This window comes from Hydra vulgaris, chromosome 11 (assembly GCF_038396675.1).
Source record: "Hydra vulgaris chromosome 11, alternate assembly HydraT2T_AEP".
Taxonomy (NCBI): domain Eukaryota; kingdom Metazoa; phylum Cnidaria; class Hydrozoa; order Anthoathecata; family Hydridae; genus Hydra; species Hydra vulgaris.
Genome location: NC_088930.1, coordinates 6,555,662 through 6,569,382, shown reverse-complemented (window position 1 = coordinate 6,569,382; position 13,721 = coordinate 6,555,662). Strand labels below are relative to the sequence as shown.

The following is a 13,721-nucleotide window of genomic DNA, read 5'->3' as shown; positions in this document are numbered from 1 at the left end:
TAATTGTTATTTTCCATTTTTATTTATAAATTATTTTTTTTCTCAAAAAATAATTTTTGGGCTCCCTTACCCCCTAACCTTTGGGCTCCTTGGGCTCTTTAGGCTCCTTGACTTCTTTGACCTATAAATTATTTTCTTTTAGTTTGTTGTATCCATATGCTAATGTGTGAGTTTCGTCTTCTAAAATAACTCTTTTATCCTCTTCTGCACTTAATGCTATTTTATTGATCTCTTCTGTGTAAATTTCATGTGAATATGATCTTATTACATTCATTTTCCTAATATGTTCTCTTTTATTTAACAAACAATCTTTGTAATCTTCATGTGTTATATACTTTATAACAACATTTTTCTTTACTCCTTTACATTTTTTGTTATCTTTTCCGTGTACTTTGTAAGAATACAACTTTGGTCTGAGTCCTACAAATTCTTCAATTTGTGCTCCTCCAGTCTCATCTTTAAACATTCCTATTACTTTCTTAATAAGACCAACTTTAAAATCTACTTTATTAGTTGCTGGGTGCTTTGGATCAAACTCACTTGTATCAAATTTGCTTTCAATATATTTAGAGATATCAGCATAAAAGTCTTCTGTTTTAATTTCGTATGCTAAAGAATCTGTATCTGTGAATAATAGTTTTGCTCGATCAGCATATTCTTTCTTTATGTTATCATAATGAAATTCATACATTAGAGTTTTGCTCAAATCCAATATACACATTCCTAAATAAATTGGTTTAGCATATTTTAATTTTGTTCTTTTCATATGTATTGCTATTAAGTTTTCATCAAATATTGTTCTACTTTCAAAGTTCGTTTTTGATGCTAGTTTAATAGCTTCATTTCTGTCTGTTAGTAATTTAATATCAACTCTGTTTTCAACATTCTCCATTGTTTTTCTAAATACTGAATTGTTCATGAGTTTAAAAAAGTCTTTTTCAAAATCATTGGTTGCTTTAGTTCTAAGGTTTGTACTTAGTTCGATGTATTCATTGAGCCATGCTCTTTCTTCAAATTTTATGCCTCTATGAATTTTAGTAATCTTTAATCCTAATCTTTTATATAGTTTTAGATTTTCATAATGTACTATATACTTTTTCTTATTATTCAAGTTGGGAACTAATTTTTCAACTTTATTGATATTAAATTTTTCAGGTGCGAGAGGATAATCGTTATGTTCATCATGTAAATGTTCAGGGTAGTCTAAATCTATCTCTAGTATGCATGGAATTGATTTCCAGTTTTCTATTTCATTTTCGTCCATCCATTTAAAACCATGTGTTGGAAGTGGTTTACTCATTGCCCATCCATATAAATTATTAGCATCTAAATATTGGATAAATGTTGATTCTTTGCTTTTGTCATATGCGTCACCCATGTACTTATTATTAGAAGCTCCTAACCTATTAGATATCACACTAATTCCACCTCTTATATCTTTCTTTATCATTATTATCATTTTGTAATCGCTTAGCAATTCTAATTTTCTTTTTGTTTTCTTCAATGCTGCATCCCAAGCTAATCCTGTTGATGTGTAATACCAAGCAGGATCTAATTTATAACAATTCATACAAACATGTCTAAAATTTTCAAAGACGTCAGCTAGTAAAAGCACATCTGAAACATTGTACAAGTCATGATAATCTCTAAATGTTTTGCAATTAAACTCATTCCATACATTTTGTGCATGTGAGTAATCATCATCACTTATATCTTCATTGTTTAATTTTGAAAAGAATGATTCTTTTGGTGGTAATTGTTACTCATTAAATCTATTAATAAAATCTATCCAATCATATGGGTATACACCTTTTCTGAGTAACAAATCTAATATTTTGCCTGAATATAACTTTCCGATATTTTTACACTGGTCTTTTGCTAAATTCTTTGATAAAGCATCTAAACTAGAAGGCATAAATCTATAACTATCCAAGAAACGAAGCTCTCATTTAACTTCAAATTTCTTACCTTCTTTAATATACTCATCCAATTTAATTTCTCTAGATTAGCTAATATACTTTTCTTCATTGTTTGGTATGCAACTCAATTTCCCTCCTGATAAATTCTTTATAAATAAGTGAGAATCATAACCAGATAAATTGTGAAATAGTACTGGAAAGAATTTTGAAATTTTATAATTTAAATTACAACTTTGATGAGCAGTGCTTGTTTTCAGTGGTAAATATCATCTTTTTTGGAAATTTAATCATATCACAAACTTTTATAATATCTTCTTGTAAACTATCAATAAAAATTTGTGCAACATCATCTATTTCACTACTTGCAGTAAATGTGACGGGACTGGTTTGATAAAAACTTTCATCAAAACATTTAATATAATAACAGAATGAGCTTGAAATATGTTTCTGATACTGTTTAGTATAAGATTCATTCGGATTTGGTTCACAAGTGTCAATTTGTTTGATAAAACTTTCAAAGTCAGCATATACTACAATTGAAACTCTCATTGATTTATTGTGATTAGTAAATTGCATTGTTGAATTTGGTGGTGGAAGTTCGATACGTACTGAATCATGTGTTTCACAATACAATTTATGATTAGATAAAGATTCTTCTGAATTAAATCCTAAGAAACAATTTCTGCAATAGTGTTTTTTGCAATGTTTGTTAGATGTTTGTGATGAAAGTAATCTGCTTAAATTTTTTATTAAACAGAAATGATTGGTTTCACCATTTGAGATTAATAGTAAATCTATTAAATGTTTGCGATCATTATTCTTTGATACATGCAAAATATGAACTTCTGAGTTTTCATAACCATATACATTGACACTGATATCTGTATTGTTCTTCTCAAAATGATTTGATTTAATGGTACCGTAAAATCTATTTTTTCCCAGTTTATTTTTTCTGCTTGATCTTTAAGCTCTTTATCTACTCTTTCAGGATGATTATCTTTTTTATTTAATGCTCTTGCAATACACCACTTAAAACATTTATTATCTTCATTCTTTATATTAATTATCGCATTTTTATTTGCTAAATTTTTATCAAGTGGAATGTATGATTTAGCTTTAATAGGATTATACTCAATAAAATGGATATCCATCTTTTCAACAGAAACAAATCTCCAATCGGATCCTGCTTGTTGATATAATGATAATGATTCTAAAATTTTCTGCTTTGATATTTCATAAAACTCGTCTAAATCTGTTGTTTCTAATACAACTTGATTATTCGTTCTAAATGGAGCAAATGTGATTATAGTTTCTCCTGTTTTAATATCAATTCGCTCCATTTTACAATAGAAAACTATATAAACCTTTGAATTTCTATTTTTGTTTAGCACTTTAATAGCGGTATTTTTAGCAGCGCTTATGAAGGATAAAGCATCGTAACTTTCTATCCCTTTAGTTGTAAATTGTTTTGTCACATTTTTAACAGATGATTTCTTTAATTTAAATTCTATTGGATTTTTGTAAAACTTATTATACAACTCTACAACTTTAGATTTTAATGCTTCAATCTTTTCATTAGCTGTTTTTTTAATTTTATCAGGAACAAAAGACATTCCAATTTGCAAAAGAATTATTCGATTCTTTTTTAGATACTAATGTATTAGTTGCAATTTAAGGTGTAGGAGTTAAAATTGAAGATGATATATCTGGAATAGGATCATCTAGTAGATACTCCGTACCCATCTGTTCGACTGATTGCATCGGTGTGTGCGCTAACGCTCTTATGAGATCATCTTTTCTCATTCTATAATAATATTTAATGTTTCGCTCTTTAACAATTTGTTCTAATTCTTTTACCGTTTTATTTTACATTTTTATATAGCAAGATATATTTTTTTTAATTTTCATTTTCTTTAAATGATTTTTCAAAATATTTTTCCTTGTCAATATTTCATATGTAAAGTTTCATATGAAATTTAAATGCATCCCCATCTTCGTATTCTACAATAATAAGTAATATTTCAATATTTTGCAATCTCCTGCTCTTTTTTAATTGTCAATGTTCTATATATAAAAGGTGCAGGGATTAAATTTCTAAAGATGTTATATCTGGAATTGGTTCATCTAGTAGATACTCAATATCCATTTTTTATATGGCAAGATTTTTTTTTTTAATTTTTCAGAATTTAATATTTCAATCTTATAACCATTATCAATCTTCCCATCACGCAATTCAAGATATCTATATCCATGCCCAGTTCCACGCATAGTGCTATATAAGGATTTATATACTGTTTCTTCTCCTGTTTCCATGTTGGTTAACTTAATAGTGACTGGTTTTTTCTTAATTGTTCTTAATCTTTCATATTTTGAATCTATTTTTTTTTTCTTCTTATACTGGATGTATTCTAGGTCTTACAACTGGTCTTTTCTCATCAGTTGCTTCTGTTGTTTTTGACATGATTGATTCTTTATTTATCAACCCATTATCTACAGCAATCATTAACAATGTGACATTCTAATCCCGTCTGATTGAAATTCTATCATTCTATCAGATATTACAACAGCATATGCTTCAGTACCTGCTGGAACAGCTGTATTAAATGTTGCTTTAATTTGTGCATCTATTGTTGATGATTTTAATCTTTCTGATTGTTTACTAACGTCAAAAACAAAGATTGGGTATAAATCTTTATAGTCAGAAGGAGGTTATATTGCTGTGCGTGATCATCCATAAAATTTTTCATTAAACACAGCTGCTTCTCAATAAGCTCTTGAAAATTGCTGATTTAGAACAAATCAGCAATTTTTAAAATAAATAAAAATTATAATCAACAGATTTTTCAAGTCGCAATGATCAAATATTGAAGGATTAGCATTTTGGTCCGACTTCTTATTTGTTTGAAATCCAACAATAATGTATCTTAGATTTTCAGGAGATGTCTTTACGCTCAATCTCCAAGAAAATGTAGTAGCTTGTGGAACAGATATACTATCACACTGACGCGCTCGAAAACTTACTGAAGTTGTCCTTCAAATAAAAGAAAAGCCTCAGATGGAAGTGTGAACAAATCTTGTTGCTCAATGTTGATTCTTATTTGTCCAGAACTTAGATTTGTACCATTCGCTGGTTCATATTCATAGAATTCAAATCTTTCAATTCCATTATCTACAATTGGCATTTCTGTAAAATTTAATACTTCGGATGTTGTCATTTTATTTTTTTATATGCAATATAAAAAATTTTTTTTTATTGACAACTCTTAAAAAACTATACAAAAAATTTGGCAAGTCTACGCGTAAATGTAATCTAGCTATGCGTAGCTCATTGATTTAACAAGTTAAATCTACGCAAGTTAAATCTACACAAGTCAAAGGCCGCGTCCTTATTTAATTAGATCTTCTGTTCTTATAGCACTTTTATTTGATACTTTTTTTGCTGATCTTATTGCAGAACCCATCACTAATTTATTTATATTTGTTGTTACTTCATCTGCATTATTTTTTTTAGATCTTTCAGATCCATTATTAATGAGATCATTAGATGCAGCCAAATTTGAAATTATTTCTTTACTTTTTTCACTAATAACAGGTTGTGAAACTATTTTTGAAGATGCTTTATCAATTATTTGTTTTCCTTTTTCAACTGCAGCATTTCTAGCAGCTTCTATTGCTGATGTTGAAAGTTCTTTTCTTGCTGATTTAGCAGCAGTTATTGCAGTTTTTCCTAAATCCGTAGCAGCCATCTTCTTTAACATAGCTGATGATACTCTTGTTACATTTGACACTTTTATTCGTTTAAATAAATCACTTATACTTTCGAATATACCACTTCCTCCAATAGCATGTTTCTTTATATATCTCTTATTATAAACAATTAGCATTTTTTATGTACTAAATATTTTTTTATATACACTGATATATATTATAAATTATTTTGTATTAATTTATACTGTAAATCATCTATTATACCTTGTCTTAATAATTTATCACATATTGCAACAGCTTCATTTCTTGCTCCAGTGTTACCTGCTTTCCATGCAGCTATACGTAATTCAAGCATTTCAATTAATGCATTAGGGTCGCTAGGAAGAATTACAGTTTGTATTTTTGTTCTTTCTCCAATTCCATTTCCTTTTGATTGACGCTTCTTATTTATATCTCTCCAAATAGGAGCTATTATTTCTCTGTATTTTTCACTACGAGACGACTTTGGTTTGTATGAATTTGCATCAGAAGAAATTGCATCTGTCTGTATTAATATATTTTGATATTTTTTAAGGTCATCTTCAGTATATAAATTCTTTTCATGATTAAACTTTACTATCAACTCCCAAAGGCCAGGAGTACCATAATATGTTTCATCATCAATAGTTATATCATTATCATTAATATGTATTGGTTTTTTTCCAATATAAAATATATCATCTTTAGAATGTATTCTAAATGTAGTATCTGTAGATTTTTAAATATTAGCATACATTCTTAGATAATCTGTTGCAATTTTTCCTAGTCTCATACTTTTATATTCTTCATGAGATGGTAGAAGTTCTTTAGTTTCAGTTATCATTATCTCTCTTTTTGCTTTAGGATAAGAATTTGAAAAAGTGAGTGCAAATTTATTAGCTTGATCTTGCAATTTAGATATGTTTTTTTTTATTCCATCTTGACTATCAATTAATGGCTTGTACAATTTTTCTAAATCTGACTGTAAATTAGTTTCACCCATCTTTTCATATAAATTATTCTGCCGTATTCTTTTTTTAATCTCTAAGAATTCTTCAACAATTTTGTCTCTTTTTTCAGGATTTTCAATTTTTAGAAATGACATTTTGCTTTTTTATAAATAAAGATAAAAAAACACAACATAAAACATAAAAACGATTTATGTTTTGACATTTAGATTTTTACTAAATCTGTTTTTGAGTATATTAATTGCCTCATCTCTTCCTTGTTTAATTAGTGACTTTTTAGTTTGTTCATTAATTAATTCTTTTGAATTTATTCTAATTTGCTCAAGCATGGCTTTAAATTTTTCAAGTTCACTAAGTATTAGTTTAAATTCATTGTCATCTATACTTCCATCTACTAAAGCTTTAGAAATATAGTCACTTATTGTATTTAGTTTTGAATTAGCAAGTACTTTAATCTTTTTATGCTTTTCTGCTTTTAAATTTAATTTTTTATTAACTTGGCCTCCTATTAATGATAAAACACTTGCTCCTAATGCTGCACCTTCACATGCAATAGCTACTGGTGCTGCATTTATTGTTGCTAAAAATCCAATTCCAATAGTTCCAAGTGCCGTAGTGCTTGCTAGTAATGAATTATCAATTGCTGAAAATATTATTATTTTTAAAGCTCTATTTAATATTATTATTTTTACAGCTCTATGATACTTTTTACTTAACATACTTCTCTTTTCTCTCTCACTCTCTATTTCCTTTTGAATCTGGCTAATTTTATCAAGACGAAATATATGTCCACTAATAATCTCATTTTCTTCATTAGGTGCATTTGGAAGATTTGGATATATTTTATTTAAAGTTTTATCATTTGCACTCTGTGAATTTGGTATATCTGAATAAATATTATTACACAGCTTTTTGCAATTAAACTCCATTTTAATAAGTAAAAATAATTTAAAAAAAAATTATTTTTTAAAAAAATATTTACAATAAATTCACAAAACATAAACTATCTCCTTTTTTAATCAATAGATCAGAATCAGAATTATTAACAACATTTACTACAATATCATCAACAGTCTCTGATATTACAGAGTTTTGTAAACTTAACATTTTTAATTTAAGTTCTTCTTTTAATGAAACTAACACAACACCTTCATTAACTACTACACCAAACTTTAAAAGAATATATTGATGTGATAGAGATTTTATTGTAATGTCTTGTTGTGCAAATATTTCATATTTATTATCATTTATTAATGCTGAAGGGTGCTCCAAATCTTTGTGTACTTTAGAGTGAAGAAGTATTTTTAGAGGTTCATCTGGTATATATTTGTTTATAAATTTGTGTATTGGCGGATTATTTCTTGGCTTTTTATATATGTAAAAAAAATTTTGAGAAATCATAGAAGTATATTCAAAAATAGAATATTAGCAAATGGTGAATTTGGTCCTAAAAATAAACCTTTACCTGTTGATGTATATCCATTTCCACTACGTATGTAATAACCATCACCTACAGAACCTCCTTTATTCCATGGTCTCAAATATAAACCATTTCCTGCAGCTGCCATTTTCATTCCTAATCCATTCTTTTTCCTGTACACAATACCTCTTCCAGCAGTTTTATCAACCATAGCTGATCCAGCTGCTGAACCTACTCCTGTTAATAAGCCAGTTGCAAGTGCTGGAGCAACACTTGATAATAAAAATTTTCCAGCTGTACCAAGGAAAGGTAATAGCGCTCCAAGAAATCCACCCTCTATTTTAGAATTGTGAATGAGTTGCGCTTTACTTAAATTAATTATTACACCAGTACCATTTTCATATGCTTTCGTAATTTTATTCAATTGCCTTTTTGTTACAGCTAATACATGATAACCATTAAGATCTGAATGGGCTAATTTAATACCATAACCATCTTCATCAATTGCTTTTTTAATTTTTTTCAATTGTCCCTCTGAAATATTTATTTTAATATTAGTATATTTACTCATTTTTATATGTATATAAAATAATTATTTTAAAAATTAAAAAAAAGTAGTTTTAATAAATTAACAAAAGTTATTTCACTTCTCTTATATGAAATGTAATAGTTACTTCTTCTCTTCGTAAATTCAAAAGTTTTCCATCTTGATCGATCAATTTATTTTCCATTCTTGATATAATTTTTATTACTACTGGTAAATAAATTAAGTTATACGGCTCTTGAGCAATTTTATAACCAGGACTTACTGTTGGAAAAAATAAATTTATAATGTTATCAGTTCCTCCATTTATATACGATTATCCTATTATATCACTTGTTACTCGTATACTATTAACATTTAATATGTTTACTATATTAGTTGATATATTGTAGCCTGTTGAATATATTCCACTGTCAAAACTAAAAACAGTTCTAATTGAATTTGAAAATGTAAAATCAACTTTATAACCAGCTGCAATAGTTAAAGCTGATCTTAATGTATTATTATTTCCTTCAATTGTAATATTTGTAACTCCTGAAATTGCATCACCGTTTCCTGTCATAATCAATTGAATATAATTATTTATATCATTAATTTCATAACATCCATCTGGAATGTTTATATCCTTCCAAGTTGATCCATTATTTGCGTTATATCTAAAATTGTTGTTTGAAGAATTAATTTTAGGAAAACTGTAATATGTCTCTAAACTAACTAGAGCCATTTCATATTCTCTGTCTTCTCTAAGTTTAATATTAGGGTTATAATTAGTTCTTATTATACTGCTATTTCCGCTCACTGAAAATATGCCATTTTTTATTTTTTATGTAGAAGATAATATTTTTTTATATATTTTTAAATCCATTTTTTTTGTTTCAACAAGTTGGTATATAAAAACAATTTAATCCACTTCTATATTTTGCTATACAAAAACAATTTAATCCACTTCTATATACAATCTTTTTTAGAAGATAGATCTATAATAACAAATCCATGAGGTTCTAACAAAGCTTTCTTACAAAAATTTTTAAACTCATCTTTTGACATATCAATTGAAACATGAACATTATAAATATGACTTAAACTCTTTGAATCTTGTGGAAATAAACATATAAAATTTGCATTTTCTCTTATAGTTTGCCTAGGTAACTTAATATAACTTTGTGCAAGATAGAAACAATCTACATTGCTATGTCTTCCTCTTGTATAATATTTTTCACACTTATTTTCATTTGTTAATTGTATATCATCAAATATCATTAAATTATTTTTATGAATATCAAGATCTTCAGGATCTGGTACATCTTCAGCTGTTTCATAAAACTTACACTCAATATCTTTTTTCTCCTTTAAATTTTTTGAAATGTCTTCAATTATAAGCTCATAATTTCTTTTGGCAATTTGTTTTCAAAAGAGTTCTCTTATACTTTTAGGGAACAACTTATTATTATTTCTCTTATTTTTATTCGCATTCCATGATAAATCTCCCATTTTATACATTTTTATATATATAAGATTTTCATTTTTTATATATAAAAATTTCTATATATATAAAAATGTGCTGCGTTAAATGTAGAAACAAAACAAATACACTAAACTTGCAAAATGTTGTGAGTAAAAACAATAGAAAGATGGAACGTGGAACTTGCGCTATTTGCGGAAAAACAAAAACTCAATTTGTATCATCAAAAACAGGAGGAGATTTAGTGAGTTCGATTAATTCAGCAACACGTAAAATAAAACTACCATGGTCAAAGTTTCCAGGTGAAATGCATTTACCTGGAATGAACTTTGCTGGTCCTGCTACTAATTTAGATGAACGATTAACTTCTACTGACGCATATAAGGAATGGAGCAAACCTATAGATAGAGTTGATAATGCAGCTTACCATCATGATCTTGCTTACAAATACTTCGATGACACCGCAAAAAGAAATTTAGCTGATAAAATTATGATCGAAGAAATGGATTCTATAAAAAATCCAATAATACGTGAAAGAATTGAACGAGGTATTATAAAACCTATTATATCATCTAAGCAGAGTTTGGGATGGGTGTTGAAACTACTCAAAAAAACTAAAAGCGATTAGTAAAAAAGAAGAGGATAAAGAAGTAAATCTTATGGGTCTGAAAGACCTAAATCTTATGGACCTGAAATGGACTGACAAACTTTCAAACGAACTTCATAGACCCGTTGTAAAACATTTCAGAAAAAGAAAAGTTATTGTAAATGGAATCGATGAAGTATGGGCTGCTGATTTAGTTGATATGAAATCTTTTTCCAAATTCAATGACGGTATAAAATACTTATTAATGGTGAAAGATATTTTTTCGAAGTATGGATGGTTTGTTCCATTGAAAAGTAAAACTGGAGTTGATGTTGCTAATGCTTTAAATAAAATCTTTAAAAATTCTTTGAATTTCCATGGATCCGAAGGATCTAAAAAAAGAAAATCAATCAAAGCCTGTCAAAAAATATGGGCAGATAAATTTTTACAGTGTCACAAGTTCAGTTCACAGATCCACCAACGTATAAAATACCTGACGATAACAATGAAGAAATACAAGGTACTTTTTATGAACAAGAAATGCAAAAAACTGATCAAAACATATTTAGGATTGAAAAAGTTATTCGTAAACTCAAAAACAAATCATTAGTAAAGTGGTATGGGTATCCTAATTCGTTCAACTCATGGGTTTATTATATATAAATTATTATATATGGGTCTTTATTATATATAAAGAATTGATAAGTCTGAAAAATTCTTTAAATTTACAAAATTACAAAATATAGCTCAGAGTTTGTAAGAGAGTTTGTAGTAGAGTTTGTAACCATAATATATTAATATATTATGGTTGTTATACTACCACTATCTTTATATTATCTTTATTTTAGTTCAGAAATTATAGACAATAGTTGAAATGACTTATGAGAATATAGATATGTTTATAGTTGAAATATGATATGAGTTTATAGTTAGGGATATGGTTGAAAATTTTTTGGCTTAGAATGCCCTTTTTATGCTACTTATATATATATATATATATATATATATATATATATATATATATATATATACATATATATATATATATATATATATATATATATATATATATATATATATATATATATATATATATATATATATATATATTGTTGGTTGTATTTGTTGTATATTAATTTTTTTTTTAGTTTTCTTACTTTGTCAGTCTTGGTGGTAGGGATTTGAAGGATTGTGTTAAAACGATTATGAAAAAAGTTTGGGACAACTGTTGGTGGTCCAAATTTAGTTTGTTTGGAGCTAGTAAAAAGTGCTCATTTAACAAACAATCAGTTTACAAGATTATTATCAGTAATACTTAAATTTCTTGTTTTGTAAAGAAACCATGTTTGTACTTAAGTATAAATATTTTTGATTTGGACTAATTGAATATAATATATAGGTTTTAACTTAGAGGCAGCTTTAAAAAACTTTCATAAAGCTACAGAATCTCAGGTAGCTGAAATAGTTGGCTATGTTTTGAAACATGCACCCAACAAAACCGGAGGAGAAAACTATTTAAAGGTAATTTTTTATATTGTACATTTGAAAGTTCAAGATTTAAAGGGTAAGGCTAGAGACGACTTTGTCACAATAAAATAATTTGATTTGCAATTTTATAGAAAATTTGAAATTCAAATTAAAAGCATAAGAGAAAGAACTGAAAAAACTTTTCTCATAAAGAAAGAACACAAATTTAAGGTTCGATGCTATTCAAAAATGAATTATATATAACATAAGACAACAATTATTGTTGTCTTATGTAATGTCTATGACATAAAAATGGTTTAACCATGACTTAACCTGTTCAACTTGAATGGCAGGAAGAGTATTGACATTAGATTAATAAATTAAATTTGAGGATAAGCTCTTTTTATTTAGTTCAGCCATATCCATGAGAGAGGTAATAAGATCAGACTCATGAATTAAAGATGGGATGCTCAACTTACTGTTGAGAATGATAACTACGTAATTATATAATACAAATTACGTAAGTGCGTTCATGTGGAACGCATTATAAAAACGTGCATAAATATAGAAATTAAAAACTTTATAAGAAATTAGAATTTTGCTTTAAAAAGTTGTATAAAAATATCTTTATTGATTGATCTTGAAATAATATATTTAACCAAATATATAAAAGGGTTATATACTTAGGCGGATCACAACAATTGGCGATGAAGATAAAAAACATGGCAAAAGCAATTAGTAATTTACCAGGTATAGAACAATTTATTATAAACGAAAATGATACAACAAATATAGATAAACGGTGGGAAATATGGAGAGAAGATTTTGAGCTATATTTAATGGCGACAGGAGTTACGCAAGAGGCGCAATAAAAGGCGTTATTGTTGCACTTAGCTGGAGAAGATATAAAAGAAATATACAAAATTCTAAAAGGAAACGATACTGATCAATACAATGCAATGTGTGAAAAGCTCGATCAAAATTTTAAACCAAAAAAAAACATCACGTATTAACGATATATTTTTAAGAACATAAAACAAAATGAAGAGGAGAGTACTGTGAGCTTTGTTACTCGGTAAAGAAAACAAGCCGATTATTGTGCGTTTTCAGATGAGGCAGTAAAGGATCAATTTATATCAGAATGTCATTCTGTGAAACTGAAGCAAAAACTTCTCAAGGATAGAGAAATAAACATTGATAAATGTGTTGAAATTGGTCGCAACATGGAAATATCAAAACAACAAGCAAAAGAAATGTCAAATAAGAAAACAAATCAATGCACCAAGGAGATTGACGTGGTAGATCATTTAAAAAAATCAACTATTTTCAGAAGACAAAAACAAGCAACAGATTTAAAACCAGGAAGTAATCAAAGTGAAAGTATAGGTAAAAGAGAAAATGACTGGTTATGTTTTAGATGTGGGGAAAAATATTTTGTTGGACATCAAAAAGAGCGTAAAGCTAATTGAAAAACGCATGTAAATGTCAAAAGAAAAATCATTTAGCCATTTGTTGCAGAAGTTTTTCAAAAACGCTTCACAGGACAATACAGCAAGTTAAAGAGATAAATAATAAAAACAAAAGTGAAAGCAGCTCAGAAAATGAATTAGAGGAAGCGCTTGCCCTAAC

The 13,721-nt window shown here is 27.5% G+C and overlaps 2 protein-coding genes across 2 annotated transcripts; both read right to left on the bottom strand.

The window, feature by feature from the left end:
- Positions 1-121: 121 nt before the first annotated feature.
- LOC136086812 (uncharacterized) lies at positions 122-1,915 on the bottom strand. Its single transcript, XM_065809302.1, has 2 exons — positions 1,840-1,915; positions 122-1,743 (listed from the first exon to the last, which is right to left on the bottom strand). Exons 1-2 carry the CDS (start codon positions 1,913-1,915, stop codon positions 122-124), a joined length of 1,698 nt encoding a protein of 565 aa, XP_065665374.1.
- Positions 1,916-5,844: 3,929 nt separating this feature from the next.
- On the bottom strand, positions 5,845-6,750 carry LOC136086811 (uncharacterized). The gene is made up of 2 exons (XM_065809301.1): positions 6,441-6,750; positions 5,845-6,374 (listed from the first exon to the last, which is right to left on the bottom strand). The coding sequence occupies exons 1-2, from the start codon at positions 6,748-6,750 to the stop codon at positions 5,845-5,847; spliced, it is 840 nt and encodes a 279-aa protein (XP_065665373.1).
- Between the last annotated feature and the right edge of the window lie 6,971 nt (positions 6,751-13,721).

Coding starts and splice junctions, on each gene's coding strand:
- LOC136086812 (XM_065809302.1), bottom strand. CDS start 1,915: ATGCCTTCTAGTTTAGATGCTTTATCAAAGAATTTAGCAAAAGACCAG. Junction 1,744..1,839: donor TATCGGAAAGTTATATTCAG/GCAAAATATTAG, acceptor TACCACCAAAAG/AATCATTCTTTTCAAAATTA.
- LOC136086811 (XM_065809301.1), bottom strand. CDS start 6,750: ATGTCATTTCTAAAAATTGAAAATCCTGAAAAAAGAGACAAAATTGTT. Junction 6,375..6,440: donor ATCTCATGAAGAATATAAAA/GTATGAGACTAG, acceptor AAAAATCTACAG/ATACTACATTTAGAATACAT.